General features: G+C 41.5%; 2 protein-coding genes across 3 annotated transcripts in view; both read right to left on the minus strand.

Moving 5' to 3' along the window:
• The window catches only part of dip2bb (disco-interacting protein 2 homolog Bb), a 47,466-nt gene extending 44,667 nt beyond the window's left edge, over positions 1-2,799 (minus strand). Inside the window, 1 exon segment of the mRNA XM_061687293.1 lies at positions 2,531-2,799. Coding sequence (XP_061543277.1) covers positions 2,531-2,615 — 85 coding nt within the window. The 5' untranslated portion in view covers positions 2,616-2,799.
• A 2,978-nt stretch (positions 2,800-5,777) lies between these two features.
• On the minus strand, positions 5,778-20,422 carry atf7b (activating transcription factor 7b). Of its 2 annotated transcripts, none has more exons than XM_061687636.1 (12): positions 20,279-20,422; positions 19,425-19,485; positions 19,159-19,255; positions 18,905-19,032; positions 18,644-18,790; positions 16,586-16,743; positions 14,457-14,553; positions 14,236-14,355; positions 13,979-14,131; positions 11,686-11,874; positions 8,585-8,690; positions 5,778-8,455 (listed from the first exon to the last, which is right to left on the minus strand). In XM_061687636.1, exons 2-12 carry the CDS (start codon positions 19,470-19,472, stop codon positions 8,220-8,222), a joined length of 1,479 nt encoding a protein of 492 aa, XP_061543620.1. In that variant the 5' UTR covers positions 19,473-19,485; positions 20,279-20,422; the 3' UTR covers positions 5,778-8,219. The 2 variants fall into 2 exon arrangements, with proteins under 2 accessions (XP_061543620.1, XP_061543621.1); XM_061687637.1 differs by having other exon boundaries at positions 8,364-8,482; positions 20,279-20,418.
• Between the last annotated feature and the right edge of the window lie 154 nt (positions 20,423-20,576).

Consider the following 20,576-nt stretch of genomic DNA (forward strand, 5'->3'; position numbering starts at 1 on the left):
CAATGACCCAAAAACAAATTTCCCTGGAGAGTTCCTTTGAAAAAGGGGAGAAGCGCCAACAAAGGTGACAATTTTTAAAGGAGTGATTTATATCGATATTTGGAAAACATTATCTTTAAGTACTCTCATTGTGTCCAATTTTCTTTGGTTTATAAATAAAAACATACTAAATTCCTCTAAATATTGCCCCCGAAAAATCACATGCAATCCCCAACACTCCTCTACCCAGTCCATGGAAAACTGTCCTTGCAAGAAAACCAGTCCCTGATACAAAAACGGTAGCGGGGAAGCACCTGATTTGACGATAGCACGCTACCACAGTAAAAAGGAAAAAGAAACATATTGGCCATTTTTACACTAAAAGGGACCTCAGTAATCTGTGGAAGCTCCATGCACAGCCACAGCCTGGCATCTCCTCTTCATGCTGTTCACCAGCCTGGTGACATTTTGCTGTGGGATGGTATCCAATTCCTTAACCAGGAGTGGTCAACCAGTTTGCTGTGTTGTGTGAATGTGTGAATGTGTTAATCTGCTCTAGCCCCATGGAAAACGTCAACATAAAAAAATTCTAACATGTTTTTAATAAGAAAAACAGCCCTCTACAGTATTGTAACGATTAAATAGAATGTAAAGAATTTAACAGATTGTGTGTCATTATTTCATGCCCATTGACGTGCTCCTTCTGGTGTGCATCCTTTGATGACCAGGGGGAAGTATAATACTGATTGTTTTACAACTGAGTCAGTAAGCTGCAGTAATATCAGTCATTTTTCACAGAGGATAAAGAATATATGCCTGTGAATAGCAATGTGGAGGGTGGCTGCCATCTTTGTGGAACTTTATAAAAAAAGTTATGGAATGAGCACTTCAAACACCTCTATAAAATCCTTTATAACAAATAAATTTCCCAAAAAACTTGATTACTAAAGAACATGACCTACTCTCCTGCCCACACTACTCTTCTCATAAAGAATGTTCCATTCCATTTGCACTATTTAAGAAGAGTTTTTAAGGGCAAGTGAAGCCATTTGAAATGTTACGGTAATTTTGACGCGTCGACTTGGAGAACCCTTCTGAATTTCAGCCCGTACGAGCTTATTGGTGGATATTTTTAACTGAAACTTGTCAGCCAAATTAAGAATGAGTTCCCTGAGTAGCAGATGAAATGAAAGGGTCGAGGCGATATGTTGAGAAATAATTAACCTATACTGGTATACTCTAGCCCTGCGATTGGCTGGCGTCCAGTTCAGGGTGTACCCCGCCTCTCGCCCGAAGATAGCTGGGATAGGCTCCAGCACGCCCGCGACCCTTGTGAGGATAAAGCGGTACAGAAAATGGATGGATGGATGGATGGTATACTCTAATTTGAAGGTTTTGTTCTTTTTAACTACACTTTCTATAGGCAACATAACACAAAAAACATTCCCCAAAAAGACATTTTTTCCCGACCCAAAATATATATTTTTTTCTGTTGTGATCCTTATTACACCAGTATCTGGGTCTTTAGCTGAAAAGGTGGGGAAATCCTGTTTTAAAGGTTGAATTCCATAAATAGGAAATCCAGCTATTTATTATTGTACGGTACTAGAAAGGTTTACCTGAGTGTAAATCTGGCTGCTGTAGAGGAAACATTTTGAACCAGTGAGTTGATGGGGTGGTCCTGTGTTTCGTCTGACATCTTTGACAGGCACAGAAACAGTTTGACTTGACGCAAGCAAAAAATGTCACTGAATGTTTATTGACAGTCTATCCCTGTGGCTGGAATTTCTGTTTCACCACCACTTCCATCTTCTTATATCCCCAATGGACAAATCTACGCTCTAATGGGCCATGTTAAACATGCATTTGTGCATATATGATCCAAAAATCATTAATAGTGCACTTAGGTGAGCGAGGACCAGAATCCCTCTTGCAGCTCATTACCAGTGGGCCCCAGTGTTGGGCTCTCCATGCCAAACATGACATTACTCATCCACCCTTAGGGCACCTGAGAGCTTCACAGCACCAATCAGGCTGCTGCATTGTGATTCACTGACTTGCATAACAGTCACCACCACCACCATATTCCATTTTGTTTTCTCGACCTCACACAACAAGTAAGCCTCCTGTATCTGGTGCACATTCAGGGCAACGAGTGGCTTTGAGGTGCTGGGGAGGAGAGCACGCAGCATCATGTTTGAAGATGCATTAAACTATAGATACTGTCTGTATACAGATCTAAGCAATAGGCCCCCACGTTGATTAACTTGACCCATTTTCTCTGACCTAAGTGTATGCTCATGTAGTTGCGGTTTGTAAAACATAAACACAATACCACAAACGAGAAGCAATCACCTGTCCAAGTGCCACACGAATCATGACAAAGATCATGATAATCAACGAGGACATTGCAAAAGCTAACGCTTTCAACAACAAAAAGAGGTCAGTGACTACATGAGGATTTGCAGTCGTGTCCAGATCCCAAACGCAACACTACACCTGCTGTACATCCACCTCCTCGCCAAGCCGCAGTGTGAGTGAGTCCTCTTACCTTCGGACAGCTCCAGGTCCAACTCCGCCAGCTGGTCCCTGACCTCTTTTGGCAGAGCCGACAACTCGACGCCGCGGTCGGCCATGGCGGGGGGAAGCTCGAGCAGCCTGCGGGGTCTTCGTGATATCTCGGCCACCGGAGGATACAGTCCCGCATGAAGGTGGCGAGAAGGAATCACGAGGCTGCTGCTGCGGTACTTACTCCATCCCCGAGACTCCCGGACACCGCCATGACTACTCAGGGAGCTGGGGAACAACTCGACGTCGGCGTGTCACGTGACCAAAGGAACAGTAAACAGTGGTACGGGAGCGTCCCCTTCTGGTGGCTCTGTAACACAGCAGCCCTGAGGACACGACTCATCCGATTGGACTGTGCAACCGCAGATGTATGACGTCATCATTGGCTCACTTATGTTTACAAGGTGACTAAAGTACGGCCTGCGGGCAATATGCTCCCCATTCCGTTTTTTTTTTTTTTTTTTTTTTTAACCGACCCCCTCCAAATATTTATAGGTGAGTCCATTTATTTCAGTACTCATACATTCTATAGACTCATTAAACACTTGGGAAAATAAGTTTCACAGGGAAAATTCCTGTCTAATGTCTACATTAGTGATGGCAAGGTGACGCTGCATGAAGCATTGTAACACTTCAGCCACTGATTCGAGTAATGGTTCATTTCTTGATGCTTCATTGCACACGAAACCACCTGCTGGTCATGTGCATAATCACAGGCAGCTGTATCTTTACCAAGTGCTGTGTTGCATTTTTGCGTCTTTTTGGCTCTTGTGAATGACTATGTATTACTAAACAACGTTTGACCAAGTAATTTCCCAAACTAAAGTGTAAAATATATTATTTTTGAACGTATTCTGTGTGCTTAAAATGTTCATCATCACTGGTATGGCAGGTTGTATAATGTTTTTCTGTCACTTTGGCAAAATGGCATGTGCTTAAGAGGGCAGATGATTTTGAAAGTGCTTCTTTAGAAATAACAGTTTATCATCATTTTTGTGTTAAGTGATTCATTCAAGAGCAAGATTTTTAAATTGGGGTACAGTAATTTCTCCTCTCCCAGTGAGGTTTTATTTTACCTTGCTTTCTGTGAACACAATAAATACTTTTCCCATGAATAAAATAAGAAATGGTGTAACTGAAATGGTGCAGTTTTTGATAAACAAAGGTAATTGATAAGCCTAAATGATATTTCCTCATGCGGTGCAGTCCTGCTTGGGGTTTGAACTCAGGCGACCACCATACAGCAGGTTGAGAGAGAGTGCACCAACAGCTAGGCTATTAGACCAGGGTGGTGGGTTAGCAGGCAGCAGCCTCTTTCTAACGATTCCGAGGAGTGACGGATCGCTACTGTCCAAACTTGTCAACACTCCAAACTCTATTAGCCTACACAAACTACACAGTCCGTATCCAAACAGAGCTGACCGCAACTCTATATAAAAAAAACAGACACATTTTGAATGAAGCCTGCATGAGGAGTTTAGATTGCTGTCAAACCTCGCAGCAAACCGTGAAGTGCTTCCCGAATAGGTCACGTGGTACAGCCGGGCAGCGAGGCTTCGGACGTCATCACTTCCGGGTCCACCCCTAAATGAAGCAAGCCTCGATACGCACCCTCCATTACTCGACACGCCCCTCGAAGACTCATATCACTAGTCTACAATTCCAATGAAGTTGGGACGTTTTGTTAAACAAATAAAAACAGAATACAATGATTTGCAAATCATGTTCAACCTATGTTTAATTGAATACACTACAAAGACAAGATATTTAATGTTCAAACTGAAACTTTATTGTTTTTAGCAAATAATCATTAACTTAGAATTTTATGGCTGCAACACGTTCCAAAAAAGCTGGGACAGGTGGCAAAAACGATTGAGAAAGTTGAGCAATGCTCATCAAACACCTGTTTGAAACATCCCACAGGTGAACAGGCTAATTGGGAACAGGTGGGTGCCATGATTGGGTATAAAAGGAGCTTCCCTGAATTGCTCACTCATTCACAAGCAAAGATGGGGCGAGGTTCACTTCTTTGTGAACAAGTGCGTAAGTCGAACAGTTTAAGGACAATGCTCCTCAACATACAATTGCAAGGAATTCAGGCATTTCATCATCAACGGTCCATAATATCATTAAAAGGTTCAGAGAATCTGAAGAAATCACTGCATGTAAGCGGCAAGGCCGAAAACCAACATTGAATGCCCATGACCTTCGATCCCTCAGGCGGCACTGCATCAAAAACCGACATCAACGTGTAAAGGATATCACCAGATGGGCTCAGGAACACTTCAGGAAAAACAATGTCAGTAAATACAGTTTGGCGCTACATCCGTAAGTGCAACTTAAAACTTTACTATGCAAAGCAAAAGCCATTTATCAACAACACCCAGAAACGCCGCCGGCTTCTCTGGGCCCGAGCTCATCTAAGATGGACTGATGCAAAGTGGAAAAGTGTTCTGTGGTCCGACGAGTCCACATTTCAAATTGTTTTTGTAAATTGTGGACGTCGTGTCCTCCGGGCCAAAGAGGAAAAGAACCATCTGGACTGTTATGGACACAAAGTTCAAAAGCCAGCATCTGTGATGGTATGGGGCTGTTAGTGCCAATGGCATGTGTAACGTACACATCTATGAAGGCACCATTAATGCTGAAAGGTACATACAGGTTTTGGAGAAACATATGCTGCCATCCAAGCAATGTCTTTTTCATGGATGCCCCTGCTTATTTCAGCAAGACAATGCCAAACTACATTCTGGACGTTTCAACACCGTGGCTTCGTAGTAAAAGAGTGTGGGTACTAGGCTGGCCTGCCTGCAGTCCAGATCTGTCTCCCATTGAAAATGTGTGGCGCATTATGAAGCGTAAAATACTACAACGCAGGCCCATGAATGTTTATTGAATGTTGTTAAAAGAAAAGGTGATGTAACACAGTGGTAAACATGTCCCTGTCCCAGCTTTTTAGTAATGTGTTGCAGCCATAAAATTCAAAGTTAATGATTATTTGCTAAAAGCAATCAAGTTTATCAGTTTGAACATTAAATATCTTTGTAGTGTATTCAATTAAATACAGGTCAAACATGATTTGCAAATCATTGTATTGTTTTTATTTGTTTAGCACAACGTCCCAACTTCATTGCAATTGGGGTTGTACATTTACAACCTATATTCCAATATTTGTTCAATGAATGGTATTAATTCATTCCCAATAGCCTATTTGCTTAATTTCGTAGCATTTCTCTTGCCTACACTGCTTACAGTAAGTGTATGTCAGATTTTTTTTGTCCAGTCAGATTTCAGCCTCCCTCATGTGCTGCCATGTAAAGCTAATCTGCCTACGCCCTTCAGAATCAATAGTGTCGGCTGAAGTAATTTAAACTATTAGCAAAGAGACTGTTTCTATAACCAATCAGATTTCAAATTCATCAGCGAGCTGGGTCAAAAATAACATCAGTGTCCTCTGAGTGGCGTCCCTGAGTGGAAAGAGAGTGAGTGAAAACATGATTACGCTGTCTTTTTCCATTAAGTTATTTTATTTGCCCAAGACAATGAATTCAGACTATACACAAGTATTTCTCCCATCTTGAGGCCTGAGTATTTAAGAAACTCAAAACAAATATTTTCTGGAGACATTTCTTGATGTATGTCATTTAACCTCTGTTAAAGACGTGTAAGACTGGTGTAAAAAATAAAAATAATTTAAAAAAAAAGGGTGAAAACACAGACACGTGACTTAAAAAAACAACTAAAAAGAATGTCAGGTTGTTTTAAAGGCGACACAGTGGCAAGTGGGTAATGACAGGACAGTCTTGGAAGTACGATGCGGTATAAAATAATCTCCAATTAAAAACAACATTTCAAAAGAAGCACCTTGCACAACCACTTTTGTCTACTTCACAATACAAAACTGCTTTTCAAATGTTGTAAAGCACCCAGGAAATCTGTAATGCTCCACAGACGTGCATAACCACCAAGCTCATTCATTCAATAATACACATATTCACATTTTCTCTGGTCAACTGCAAGACCACACCCCTCTCAGTGGCTGGGCTAAACGCAAAAACATTTATCCTTAATAGAAAAATATATTGCACTACTCGTTCCTCAACTGAAATGCCTCGGGGAAATGGTTTAATATCTGCTTGTTTTCATTTTTCATTCTTAGAACTCAACTAAAGCTAACCGTTAGGATTCAGGCTAAGACTCCTCAATGCTGTAAACTTGCTAAAATGGAGATCAATTAACTAAAACCATGACAAAGTGGTATACCTCAACGATGAACTATCCATGCAGTCATATATATCGATTATGTCTATTGGAGGCTGTTAAAACAATTTAAAGGGAAGGCGGGGCAAACTGCTTGTCATGCACTACCTTGACAGCACCAAGTTCTTTGAGGAATAATCAACTCAAATTGAAAAACTGCCTGGCAAAAAAAAAAAAAAAAAAAGTCACCAACTGGATTTGACTAGACAAATCAGTAGGAGTCATCCATTGGATAATTACTGCAGTGATTAAAATGTTTCAGCTGGCAATAAGTTATTTAACCCTAACTAATGCAGTGAGAAGTGTTGAGCGATACGATACGTTCATTGTAAGTGGTTGTGGAAAAGATAGATGTGTTTAAGAGGGGGGCAAATGATTGATCTGGATTAAGAACTGCCAAACACAAGGTGAAGCATCAACTTCCAGGAAGAAAAGTGGTAAAAGTAGGAAAATGTAAATATTTAGTGAATTTAAATATGTAGAGAAAAGAAAAAAACAATCGTTAAGCTCATGGTTATCTCGAGCAGTGACAATGTTTCCCCAAACAAGATGAAGAGACCTATGGGCAAAAAAAAAAAAAAAAAACTGACACGAGGAAGCATAAATAATTATCACAATGCAGATTGACCCTGTTTCAGAGCGATGGGTCGAGAATGGGATGAAATTATACAAAGTCAGTCAGTTAGTCTATAATCTTTGGGATGTTCAGAAGACTGAAGTAGCAATCTCACGATTATCGCAGATAATATAGTGAGCAAATTAATGCTACTTTGAGTCAGGACGTAAATAAATGTTTAGAACATTGCATAAGCCAAATTAGCATAAACCTATCAAATGCCAAGGCAACGTATTTAAAGCTAAAGGCAACTGAGCTAAATACAAGAGTGATTTTTTGTGGGCCAGACAAGAGTGTAGGTAATTGAAGTGTCCGACAGAAAAATTAACAATAAAAGCACAGCAGAAAGCAACAAAGGCCTCCACCAAGTCAGACACATCACTGGAAGTTCACTGCATCAGTAAAACATTGTTTCAGCACAAAGGAGGGAGCCTCTTCAGGCGAGTGAATGATATCTCCAAGTCAAATATTTAGTCAGATGCATCAAAGCCTGGTTTGTGGGTCAAGTTTGTGTGGGACTGAAGTGATAAAAGACTGATGTTTTTTCATTCATACTTATCATTCAAATACAGGATGTGACCGCAAACTCCGCAGTGGTTTCCTTATTTACATACACAGAGAGAAGAAGGGCGAGATAAGGCCTGATGCCATGTCTTTGTGTGATTATCATAGGCCGTGAGGGGAGGAGAGGGTCTGACTTTGGGGGTGTGTGGGAGTCCCCCTCAATTTAACATGTCGTACAAGTCCAGCCTGCGAAATGCCACTTGGGTTTATACTGGCTACCTGCGTCAGCACATCATCTCGAGGTTGACTGAGACTGCGTCACCATGACGACCCCTCCCGGTTGGCCAGATCCCATTCCAGCCAAGACAGACATAGCCACCGCCTCTGCTGCGCGGACACTCATGCCATTGATGGTGGGCCCTGGGCTGGAGGGCGGGGCCGAGGGGGACGGCCCATGCTGGATGACTGCTGCTGGGGATCCGATGGGTTCAGCTGAAATCTCTCGAGAGGCTTCCTCTCCTCCTGCAGCTGAAGGCAGACAAAGAGACATTCACCCTTAGAAAGGTGAGCGGGTAAGAACACATTAGATGGATGAGATGATTGATGGATCCTACAGAACACAAGTACAACACTGGATGGCTGATGCACAAGGCTTACCTAAGAAAGCAGCTTTCTTTTGCATGACAGTGACGGGGCAGTCTTTGTGGGCGAGGAGGAGGTGTTTCAGCTGAGCCACCTCATTCCTTAAAAGCGTTACTTCATTCTGGCAGCAACAGAAATCCAGAGACAGACAATAATTATTATGAATCCTCTCTTTGGGGCGATACGTTCTCTTTATGATATTTAGGTTCTGAGCCTGTGGTAAAAAAATTAAAATAATATATTGCATTTGTGATTTTTTCTTCTACAAAGACTATGGACATGGAAATACTTATCTAAATAATACACAAACAATCAAAACTTATCTATGATACTTATTATAATCCCTTAAATTCCCTATAAGGCAAAAATTAATGTCTCCTAAATTTGAAAACCCAAAGAGTTCTGTTAACAACCCCGCAGAATTTGAATGATTTAAAAAATAATAATAATAATACTAATAATTAAATGCCCAGCAAATAAAATGAGGCTTCAAAATCCTAAAAAAACCAAACAAACCAAAAAAAAACTATTCTCTCCGCTCTTGAACACTTTCAGGCATGTTCACTGAATGCGTTGAAATGATGCCCCGCTCATCTGACAACTGTCAATCAAGCACAACTTCTACAACCTGAAAAAAATGGATGCTACTGCATCAAGCAGCTTTCTTTTGCCCACACATAACTACATATTTGAGCCGCAAAAATATATCCACTTAAAGCCTCTACAAGCTGAAATAATATATCCCATCGGGTCGTCGCAAGAACGAGGCACTTTAAAGTGGCCACACCAACTCGAAGCAGCTCGCTGGCTGTCAAGTCGGACCTTATTAAAAAAAATGTAATAAATTAAAAAAAAAAAAAATTCCTCCCTCCTCGCTCTTCCACCTTTTTCTGGGTAATGTACAGTGGGGGGAAAAAGTGTTTAGTCAGCCATGAATCGCAAGTTCTCCCACTTAAAAAAATGAGAGAGGCCTGTAATTTTCATCATATGTATGCCTCAGCGATGAGAGGACAAAATGAGGAGAAAAAAAAATAATTCCAGAAAATCACATCTGATTTTTAAAGAATTTATTAGCAAATTATGGTGGAAAATAAGTACAGTATTTGGTCACCTACAACACAGCAAGATTTCTGGCTCTCACAGACCTGTAACTTCTTTAAGAGACTCCTCTGTCCTCCACTCGTGACCTGTATTAATCGCACCTCACTCATCAGTATAAAAGACACCTGCCCACAACCTCAAACAGTCACACTCCAAACTCCACTATGGCCAAGACCAAAGAACTGCCAGAGGACAACCAGAAACAAAATTGTAGACCTGCACCAGGCTGGGAAGACTGACTCTGCAATAGATAAGCAGCTTGGTATGAAGAAATCAACAGTGAAGCAATTATTAGAAAATGGAAGACATACAAAACCACTGATGGTCTCCCTCAATCTGGGACTCCACGCAAGAGCTCGCCCCATGGGGTCAAATGATCACATGAATGGTGAGCAAAAATCCCAGAACCACACGGTGGGACCTAGTGAATGACCTGCAGAGAGCTGGGACCAAAGTAACAAAGGCTACCATCAGTAACACACTACGACGCCAGGGACTCAAATCCTGCAGTGCCAGACGTGTCCTCCTGCTTACGCCAGTACATGTCCACGCCCGTCTGAAGTTTGCTAGAAAGCATTTAGATGAGCCAGAAGAGGATTGGGAGAATGTCATATGGTCAGATGAAACCAAAATAGAACTTTTTGTTAAAAACTCAACTTGTCGTGTTTGGAGGAGAAAGAATGCTGAGTTGCATCCAAAGAACACCATACCTACTGTGAAGGATGGGGGTGGAAACATCATGCTTTGAGGCTGTTTTTCTGCAAAGGGACCGGGACGACTGATCCGTGTAAAGGAAAGAATGGATGGGGCCATGTATCGTGGGATTTTGAGTGAAAACCACCTTCCATCAGCAAGGGCATTGAAGATAAAACGTGGCTAGGTCAATGATCAATGATCCCAAACACATTGCCCGGACAACGAAGGAGTGGCTTCGTATGAAGCATTTCAAGGTCTTGGTCCTAGTCCTAGCCAGTCTCTCATAGGTGAGGTAATACCTATGATGAAAATTACAGGCCTCTCTCATCTTTTTAAGTGGGAGAACTTGCACAACTGGTGGCTGACCAAATACTTTTTTACCCCACTGTATGCACTCACAGCCGACAACAAGGTGCACTAAAGCGGCCATGCCACCGACTATCAAAAAGGAAGATACATTTTCAAGGTGTTGGCAGAGGTAGCTAGCTAACATGTCGCAAATGCGCTGATGCGAACAAAGGCACTCAAATTCTTATATAGTGGGGGAGGTGCAACTCATGCCCAAGTGCGTCACTGGGCCCCGTTTTAGCCCAGCCCCCCCACATAAAAAAAAAAAATATATAATAATCAGGAAATATGAAATGTTGTAAAACACCAATTCTATACCTCGACAAGTGAGTACTACATAGTTCTCAGTCTTTGCAAGTTTTGGGAAATAATCACCCATGTGTACGGTATTTAAAAACAAATATCTGAATTCACTTTACAGGGTCTTATGGGGAAATTTAACTCTCACACTGCAGTATAGTTGTGTTGCACACCCCACAGAGAATCAAATTACAACCGTGCAGGCATGGATTGATGTCAGAGTGAAGAGCCACGCAACGAATGCTGCAATTATTGAGGGGTCGCTGACCTGCTAAAAGGTTCCTAGACAGTAGTCAGGAAGCATACTAGAATCTCTCCAACAATTAGTTTCCATTTTCATTTGTCCGTAGTGTGACTCAAATCGTAACCCTCCAGTTCCAAATCCCAAGCCTTTGTAGATGAGCTACTGCCTCCCGAAATGTAATATAATGTATTATAATTGTTATGGTGTTATATTGTTTCTATTGTTGCTTATTTTTGGGGGGGTGTTTTATATGTAATATTTAATTTGTATGTGTACAGCACATTATTTCAGCTGTGGTTGTTTTTAAAGTGCTCTATAAATAAAGCTGAGTTGAGGAGAGTTTGAGTTTATATCCTATACTCTCAGCTCTCTTTCGCATTGTAAAAAGTAAGTGGTCAGATTTACCCTGCTATGACTGAACGCTCACCGTCAGAGAGACATTCATGCTTGCAAGATCATCCGCCTTCTTCTCCAAAGAATTCACCCACAACTTCCGCTTCTGCCTGCAGCGTGAGGCAGCTGCTCGGTTCCTTTCTAGAAAACGTTGCCTCCTCTCGTCGGGGTCCATCTCAGAGGCTCGCCGCCGACGGCCTCCAGTTGGCTGCGCAGGGGACACCTGGGGGTGTGGATTGCATAAGTACTGTGTCAACTAAGCAGTAGAGTTTGGTGGGATACCGTTCAATTTTAATCGTGAAATGAAATTAAATGATCAAAATAACCAATATATACCATACTTTTGGAATCTTACTTTTAGGTAATAAATGCAATAGGGTTACTGACCCTTTCCAAAAAAAAATATCATGGAAAAGTTTATTTACTACCATAATTTCATTCAAAAAGTTAAACTTTCATAAATGATAGATTCAGGGCCCACAATTTCAATTATTTGTTTATTTTTACATAATTTGAGCTATGAGCTCATAAAACCCATGAAATTAGGAATTAAAAAAAATAGAATACTTTGAAGAAATCACCACTTAAAAAAGAAAGAAATTAGGGTCACATTCAATCAATCAAAATCTGGTACTTTCAAAACCATATCTTAATCTTTCATACTTGGTTGGGAATGCCTTTTCTTTAATCATGGTCTCGATGCGCTGTGGCATTGAGGCAATCAGCCTATGGCATTGCCTTGGTGTTATGGAAGCCCAGTTTTCCTTGATGCTTGCTGTCAGTTTTTCTTTGCGTTTTGGGTCTGGTGCCCCTCATTTTCCTCTTGATAATACACCATAGATTCTCAATGGGGTTTAGATCTGGCGAATTGGCTGGCCAGTCAAGCACTGTGATGACATGGGCATCAAACCAGGTTTTGGTGCTTCTGGCGGGATGGGCAGGGGCCAGGTCCTGCTGGAAGATGAAATCTGCATCTTCAGACAGATCCTGAGCAGAAGGAATCATGAAGTCCTCTAAAACATTCCGGTAGAGTGTTGCAGGGAGCTTGGACCCCAAATCTTGCACCCCAAATCATGACTGACTGTGGATATTTCACACTGGACCTCAATCAAGCAGCTTGGGTTCTGTTTTTCACCAATCTTCCTCCAAACCCTTGGACCTTGATTCCCGATGAAAGGTGCACTTTACTTGCATTGGAAAAGAGGACCGTGGACCACTGGCCAACAGTCCAATCCTTCTTCTCCTTGGTCCAGTTGAGACGCTTCCTACGTTGGCTCAGGCTCAGACGCTTCCTACGTTGGCTCAGGCTCAGAAGTGGGTTGACCAGAGAAACCCGATAGTTGTAGCCCATCTCCCAGATGTGTCTGATTGTGGTGGTTTTTGAAGCTGTGACTCCCGCCTCATTCCACTCTTTCTGGATCTCTTTTAGATTCTTGAATCTTCTCCGTTTGATAATCCGCTGAAGTCCACGGTTATCTCTTTTGCTGATGCATCTTCTCCTGCCACATTTTGTCCTTCCACTAGACTTTCCATTGATATACTTGGACACAGCACTCTGTGAACAGCCAGCCTCCTTAGCTTTGAACCTTTGTGGCGGTTAACAAACTTTATACGTTCCAAGACTGCATAGCAATTTTTCCCATAAATTAATGGACATTGAATGAATCTGTTCCAGCCCCAGAATCAATTTACATTTACCTTGTTTTTATGAGTTTAGTTAAAAATAAATATATAAACTTGTGAACCCTTTATTGCCTCTGTGTTAATAAGAATAGTCCAGAGTGTGAGGACTGTGCATGAAGAAGCCGAGCTAAAGAACACCCGCCGGACGACCCGCCCGTACCACAGCTCCGGCTGCTCCAGCAACAGATGGTAGATTTCGACAAACGAGACAACATAGCGGGATCAGAAACATGAACATCATTCTCATGCTTAGTCCAGTCATTGCTTTTTTTTCCCCCAACAGCAAAATTATGAGGCATCATTATAGCACAATCAATTGCACTTCTCATTTTTTGGAAGCCATACAGAGGGCTAATTCACAGCAAAAAAACCCAAAAAAACTGAAATACATGACGGGCAGAGTGAACAATGTTAATGCTATGTGAGAGGAAACAGTGTTCTGCTGGATGTGACTGTTTCTGAAGTGAAGCATCGTTTGTGAACCAAAGTAATATTCAAAAATTTTATCCGTATACTGTATATATTTGTATATTTATTAATGAACAGGCTCATTTGTGAACCTACCTAAATAGTCTACAAATTCCATATAATTGGAAAAGCTGCTCGAGAATTACTGAGCAGCCCACAGTGTTATGGTTTAGTACCTGTGGTTGGGCAGGTGACGGTGCATCCGAATTTTGAGTGGGCTGCTGGCTCTGTTGCTGCTTCTGGGGGACTGCTGGGAAGGAGCCTGCCCCCCCGCCGCCACCACCATCATGAGCTCCTGGGCCTTGATTACTTAGGGCTGCCTTTAAGCGCTGCAGACACGTAGGCGACAGGTCCAATGAGTTCTAAGCTAATCGAAAGAATGGGTGACGATGTCTAACAAGATGCAGCAAATGGGAGTGGTGATTCATCTCACCATCTTTGTCTCGGATTGGAGGTGATAACCTGACGGGGAGGATGAACCGCTGCTAGCTCCACCCACTGGGGGTCCTGGGATCCCAGGAATGTTGGGTACTGAGTTCCCGGGCCTCACCAGCTTCACACAGCAATAAAAAATAACATGGTGAGGTGCTACAAATGGGATAAGTCACAGTATTTAAAAAAATGAATGCGTAGTTTACTTTGTTACGGACTTACAGATATGACTGAGGTCATCTGCACAGGACTGGGTAGCAGAGGGACTGTTTGCCCGTTAGCAAGGTGCCTTACGAGGGGATAAGAGCTTGTCGGTGAGCTGTGGACAATATAAGACATTGTGTACCAATCAATTAATAAATTTGACTTTTTTCTAACTTTAAGCCGATACGCTTTATGTGATTTTTTATTTATTTTCTAATAATAATAATAGTTTGTTCAAGTATTGTTTAAGTTACTGTATAAGAAGGGTTTGGTAACAGAAAAATGCAATATCTCAACATTATAACAATTTGGAATTTGGGTACAGATTTTAGCAAAAATCACAGAAGTTGACGAGGATGATTTGCTTTTGCAGGCCACATAAAATGATGTGGCGGGCCGCATCTGGCCCCCGGTCCTTGAGTTTGACACCTATGATTTAGCGCCTTGCTCAAGGATACCACGACAGTAGTCAGGAAGCACGAGAGCATCTCTACAACAACTAGTTGATTTTATTTATTTTTTTTGTCTGCAGTGGGACTCGAACCATGAAATCTCCGGTTCCACAGCCCAAGTCCTCACAGATGAGCTACTACTGCCCTAAATGAACTCCAATTTGACAGAAAAGCACATTGTCTGATGTTTAAAGAATTTATTAGCAAATTATGGTGGATAGGCTCCAGCACACCCGCGACCCTAGTGAGGATAAGTGATACAGAAAATGGATGGATGGTGGAAAATAAGTATTTGGTCAATAACAAAAGTTAATCTCAATACTTTGTTATATACCCTTTGTTGGCAAGGACAGAGGTCAAATGTTTTCTGGAAGTCATCACAAGGTTTTCACACTGTTGCTGGTATTTTATATTTTTCCAAATATTTTCTATGGGGTTGAGATCTGGAGACTGGCTAGGCTACTCCAGGACCTTGAAATGCTTCTTACAAAGCCACTCCTTCATTGCCCGGACATTGTGTTTGGGATCATTGTCATGCTGAAAGACCCAGCCACATTTAATCTTCAATGCCCTTCCTAATGGAAGGAGGTTTTCACTCAAAATCTCACGATACATGGCCCCATTCATTCTTTCCTTTACACGGATCAGTCGTCTTGGTCCCTTTGCAGAAAAACAGCCCCAAAGCATGTTTTTCACCCCCATGCTTCACAGTAGGTATGGTGTTCTTGGATGCAACTCAGCATTCTTTCTCCTCCAAACACGAAGATGAGTTTTTACCAAAAAGTTCTATTTTGGTTTCATCTGACCATATGACATTCTCCCAATCCTCTTCTGGATAATCCAAATGCACTCTAGCAAACTTCAGACGGGCCTGGACATGTACTGGCTTAAGCAGGGGGACACGTCTGGCACTGCAGGATTCGAGTCCCTGGCGGCGTACTGTGTTACTGACGGTAGCCTTTGATATTTTGGTCACTGCTCTCTGCAGGTCATTCACTTGGCACCCCAGTGTAGTTCTGGGATTTTTGCTCACCGTGCTTCGGGATCATTTTGACCCCACGGGGTGAGATCTTGCGTGGAGCCCCAGATCGAGGGAGATTATCAGTGGTCTTGTATGTCTTCTATTTTCTAATAATTGCGCCCACAGTTGATTTCTTCACACCAAGCTGCTTACCTATTGCAGAGTCAGTCTTCCCAGCCTGGTGCAGGTCTACAATTTTGTTTCTGGTCTCCTTTGACAGCTCTTTGGTCTTGGCCTTAGTGGAGCTTGGGGTGTGACTGTTTGAGGTTGTGGACCGGTGTCTTTTATACTGATGAGGTCAAACAGGTGCCATTAATACAGGTAACAAGTGGAGGACAGATGAGCCTCTTAAAGAAAAAGTTACAGGTCTGTGAGAGCCAGAAATCTTGTTTGTTTCTAGGTTACCACATACTTATTTTCCGCCATAATCTGCTAATAAATTCTTTAAAAATCAGACAATGTGATTTTCTGGATTTTTTTCCTCATTTTGTCTCTCATAGGTGAGGTATACCAATGATGAAAATTACAGGCCTCTCTCATCTTTTTAAGTAGGACAACTTGCACAATTCGTGGCTGACTAAATACTTTTTTGCCCCACTGTAAATGATATGTGAATTTTTATGTACCTTTGACCTGAACAGTTGAAGAGTTCTTGGAGTGCGCAGTCAGTTTACCTGAGCTGTCGGTTAGAGGGTGGCGCCTGTGTGATGACAGACGTTGGAGATGGCAGTGTAGGGTGAAGAGAATCATTGCTAATGTGTAGAGGCAGAGAACCTGGACGCACAATGGTTGGAGTCTGGGCAGAACTTGCTACTGGCTTTGTCAGAATCTCCTGTTGTCAAATGAAGCAGTCGCATTTAGTTTATCTCCACGAGCAGAGGAAAAACAGCTTCTACTTGCCACCTTAGCGCAGTTGATATTAAAAGCATAAACGGAACAGAAGTCTACACACCCCAATTCAAATGCCAGATTTTTGGTCAGATGGGAGAGACCAAGACCAACATTTAAAAAATGTTGACCTTTACAACTCAATTGGGGAAAAAAAAAACTTAAAGCTACCATATTTTATTAAGACATCCATTGAGTGATTCTCTAACATGGACTTCGTATAAATGTCAATTTCATTTTAAAAAACACCGTGGTTTTGTCACACGGGTATCCAGAAAAGGTCCTTCTGACAGCTACAGTCGTGCTAAAAAATAGTGGCACCCCTGCGCCCCAATATTTTTACCCATGGCTGTATAAAAATAAAACACTATGCTTTTTTTCTTGACTGTCTGACATGAAATCCGACTAAACCTTTTCTGTTTTAGGTCAATCAGGATTACCAATATTATTTCTATTTGGAAAATGGCAGAATAGTGAGAGGATTTTTTTAGACAAATACAGTATATGTAATGGGCAATATAGTCATGCTCAAAAGTATTGGGACCCCAGAGGTACCAATATTTTTGAGAATGACTAATTCTGTTTGACCCAGTTTTGTATTCGTTTTGGCCATATTTGGATAAGACCGCCCCCTTTCTTCTGATTGGTTACCTACATGTAGAAGACCCACTTGTGAGAGCACGTGTTTGTTATGTTGACACCGCTGACTCGAGAGCGGAGGGGTAGGTGAAGATTTTCGCTAGTGACGTAGATTAAGTTTGAGAAATTCGAATGACCCGATTTCAGGCTTCTTGGCAGAAAAACATCTGGAAATCAGGAAAGCGTGGACGATTTTAATTCATATTTCACCTGTTCTCTGAGGCATTATAGAGCAAAAATTACATCCCAAATACTAGAAAAAGTTGGCTTGGTATAATGGCACCTTTTAGGGGGTGGGGGAATAATGTGGTTGCATAAATATGCAAACTAATACGTTGTTGAGGCACCTTTAGCACTTGTACTCACAAAACAGGACATTGGGAGATTTTAAGCTTGTTTTTACAAAATGAGGTTGGGCTTGGTGTTTTTCTTTGTAAGATAAGACTTCCATCTTGCCATCCGACCCCATAGCCTTGACATATGAAGATGGGAGATTGTTGTCATATTTCCTAAGTACTTGCCAAAAATTCCTGCTGCTCCTTCAATGGTGCTGTCATCCTCTTGGCAGTCTCCCAGGCCAGTATTCTTCTGGTCTGTTAAATTTTGGAGGGACTTCCAGTTCTTTGTAATGTCACTGTTGTGCCATATTTTCTCCACTTAATTAATGATGACTGATCACCTTATTCCATGGTATATCTAATGCCTTGGTAATTCCTTTGCGATCCCTCTGATGCTGTGGATGCTCTCTGTGGACCACAGCTTTTGCTATAAGCTATGACTAAAAAAATATGAAAAACCTACTATAACAGCCCAATTTTGGGGGCGTTAATCAGAGGAACTGTTAATGGTGACAGGTTGACTCCCATTTAACTCGAGTTTGAACGTGGTTGGTTAATTCTTAACCACACCCATATCCCCATTTGTAAGAGGGTGTGCACACAACCACACTATCTCAGTTGCCTATTTTTTTACTTCCCCTCTCAAAAGATATCTTTATTTTTGATTGAGCTGTACAAGTCACATTAATGGCGGTAAAGGATTTTAAATCATTTATCTTGATCTTATTCTTTTTATATCACAAAAACTCAATATTTGAACAGGGATTTGTAAGCTTTTTCTTATAACCACTGTAAGTCTTACTCAGAACAAGTCTATCTCAGAGTGTATAAGAGCAGAGTTTGTGGCTATTGAGTTTTGCCCCTCACCCTTGAGTCTTTGCTGATATCTGACATGCTGGAGGATGAATCCGGACTATCAGGAGGAGAAGAATCGACTTCTAAAGGATCTTCATCTTCATTCTTTGCTGTGCATTTTGTTTGTGAGGTTGCATATTGTGTTTGTAAAGTTGAAGCCTTAGAAGATAAAAAAAAAAGCAGATGAATAAAATCCTGACAACATTTTTATCTGACAAGTTAAGAAAAATAGCAGCTCATTAATTCAATGTGTACTTTCACTCTCATTCTCACTGTGTTTTTGGTCCTGTGGTCCTCTTCTTGTACTTTGCAAAAGTCCTGTTCAAAGGAATTGGCCAGGTCATTGAATAGTCCAACTTCCTCACAGTTCTTCAGGAAGCGTGTGGGTGTTGGGGTCTGGTCTGGGTATTGATGTTGTTGTAAAAAAAACAACAACAAAACAAAACAAGAAACAGCAACAACAATTAACTATTGAGTCAAGCTTCATAATATATAGTATATAATATTGAAGGCCCAAAGGTTATTACCCGCTATAATAACAGAGTCTGTTCTAGCAGGACCAAATTTTAATGTCATTTCATGTTTGTGTTTATGCACAGAAAGATGATCTTCATTGGTGAATCTCTGCAATAAAGAAAAAAAGCAGAACATTGTGTAAACCGAAACATGCACACGTTAGTGTACATAAACAAGCTGCTCTGATCGCAGTATATGATGAGAAAATTAAATATAGATGACAATGAAGTTAAAAATAAATAAATAAAAAATGCATCATTTTCAATGATGAAATTACCTGCCCACATCCAGGAGCAGTGCACACAAATGGGCGGTCATCCCCCATCTCTCACAGAGTTCTGAAAAATATTTCAAGATAATGTATCGGTGATACCAAAACAGGGTGCTGTTTAATATATTGTATTGGTACAGACAAGATAAAATTATCTAAGTTAAATGACCAGTAATATGAGCTCACGTTCATTATATCTGTATTTGCTTCGCACATAGAATTAAATTATTACATGGTATGGTATATGAAGGTGTCTAGTTGATGCAGCTTGGCTTACTATTGATGAAATGCTTTAGCGATCTTCTGTACCTCTAACTACGGATGCCGAGGCGTCCGCTCAGGGACGATAGACATTACACCCAAATAGCCTACAATAATAAGGTTGAAGTGTTAATGGAGTATTTACAATAACGTGTTGAAGCTAGAGGTTTTAAAACATGGTGGGTAGTGTTACTGTGGCTACTGACTACGTTTGAGACAGGCCCAGAGCTAACATACGGTTCTCGATTGCCACAACAAAACCCAGATTGCTTCCACAAAGTGACAGCAATGTCGCTACCACGAACATGAAAATTAACATGTAAATTTATAACGCATACCCGGGGAGCAAATAATAGAGACTGCATTTCAATTATTTCGTTTCGTTCACCCGCTGACAAAATGTCAGCTAAGAAATGCTAACTACTAGCTTACCCTCGTTAGCTTCGTGCTATCGCTGAACATTGTAGCAAAGTTAACCACTGAGTGTTAGCACGCTTGTAAGGTGTAATGACATTAAACACCTATTTTAAACACGCACACACACACTACAAGGTGTGTTTTACAAATATATTACATGTCTGAGGTTCAAAATGACTCACCAGGCTGACCCGACGCTCGAGCAGCCCCGTCGCTCGCTCGCTCCCCTCCCTGCTCCGACCGGGCACCAACGCTGCAGCGCTGTCGTCTGCTAGATGTTGACACTTGACATTCCTCATTTCCCATTCCCAATCTCGCGAGGGCTGCAACCGCGTAGGGTTACGTAAGAGTATCGCCGCGAGGGCATGTACTGCATGTAACCACCACCCATTGACGGCATTTGTGGTTTTAACTACATTTACACAGATCTTTCAGGAAAGTCAATAACAATGACGTGATACAGTTCAAACGTTAGCCAAT

Source organism: Phycodurus eques, chromosome 10 (assembly GCF_024500275.1).
Source record: "Phycodurus eques isolate BA_2022a chromosome 10, UOR_Pequ_1.1, whole genome shotgun sequence".
NCBI lineage: Eukaryota > Metazoa > Chordata > Actinopteri > Syngnathiformes > Syngnathidae > Phycodurus > Phycodurus eques.

What these genes read in the sequence shown, in the direction of transcription:
- atf7b (XM_061687636.1), bottom strand. Translation starts at nt 19,472, where the DNA reads ATGGGGGATGACCGCCCATTTGTGTGCACTGCTCCTGGATGTGGGCAG. An exon ending in CCCTCTAACCGACAGCTCAG is followed by an intron (nt 14,554 to 16,585) that starts GTAAACTGACTG and finishes TATTGTCCACAG; the next exon opens with CTCACCGACAAGCTCTTATC. An exon ending in CGTCACCTGCCCAACCACAG is followed by an intron (nt 11,875 to 13,978) that starts GTACTAAACCAT and finishes CCACACCCCCAG; the next exon opens with GTGTCCCCTGCGCAGCCAAC.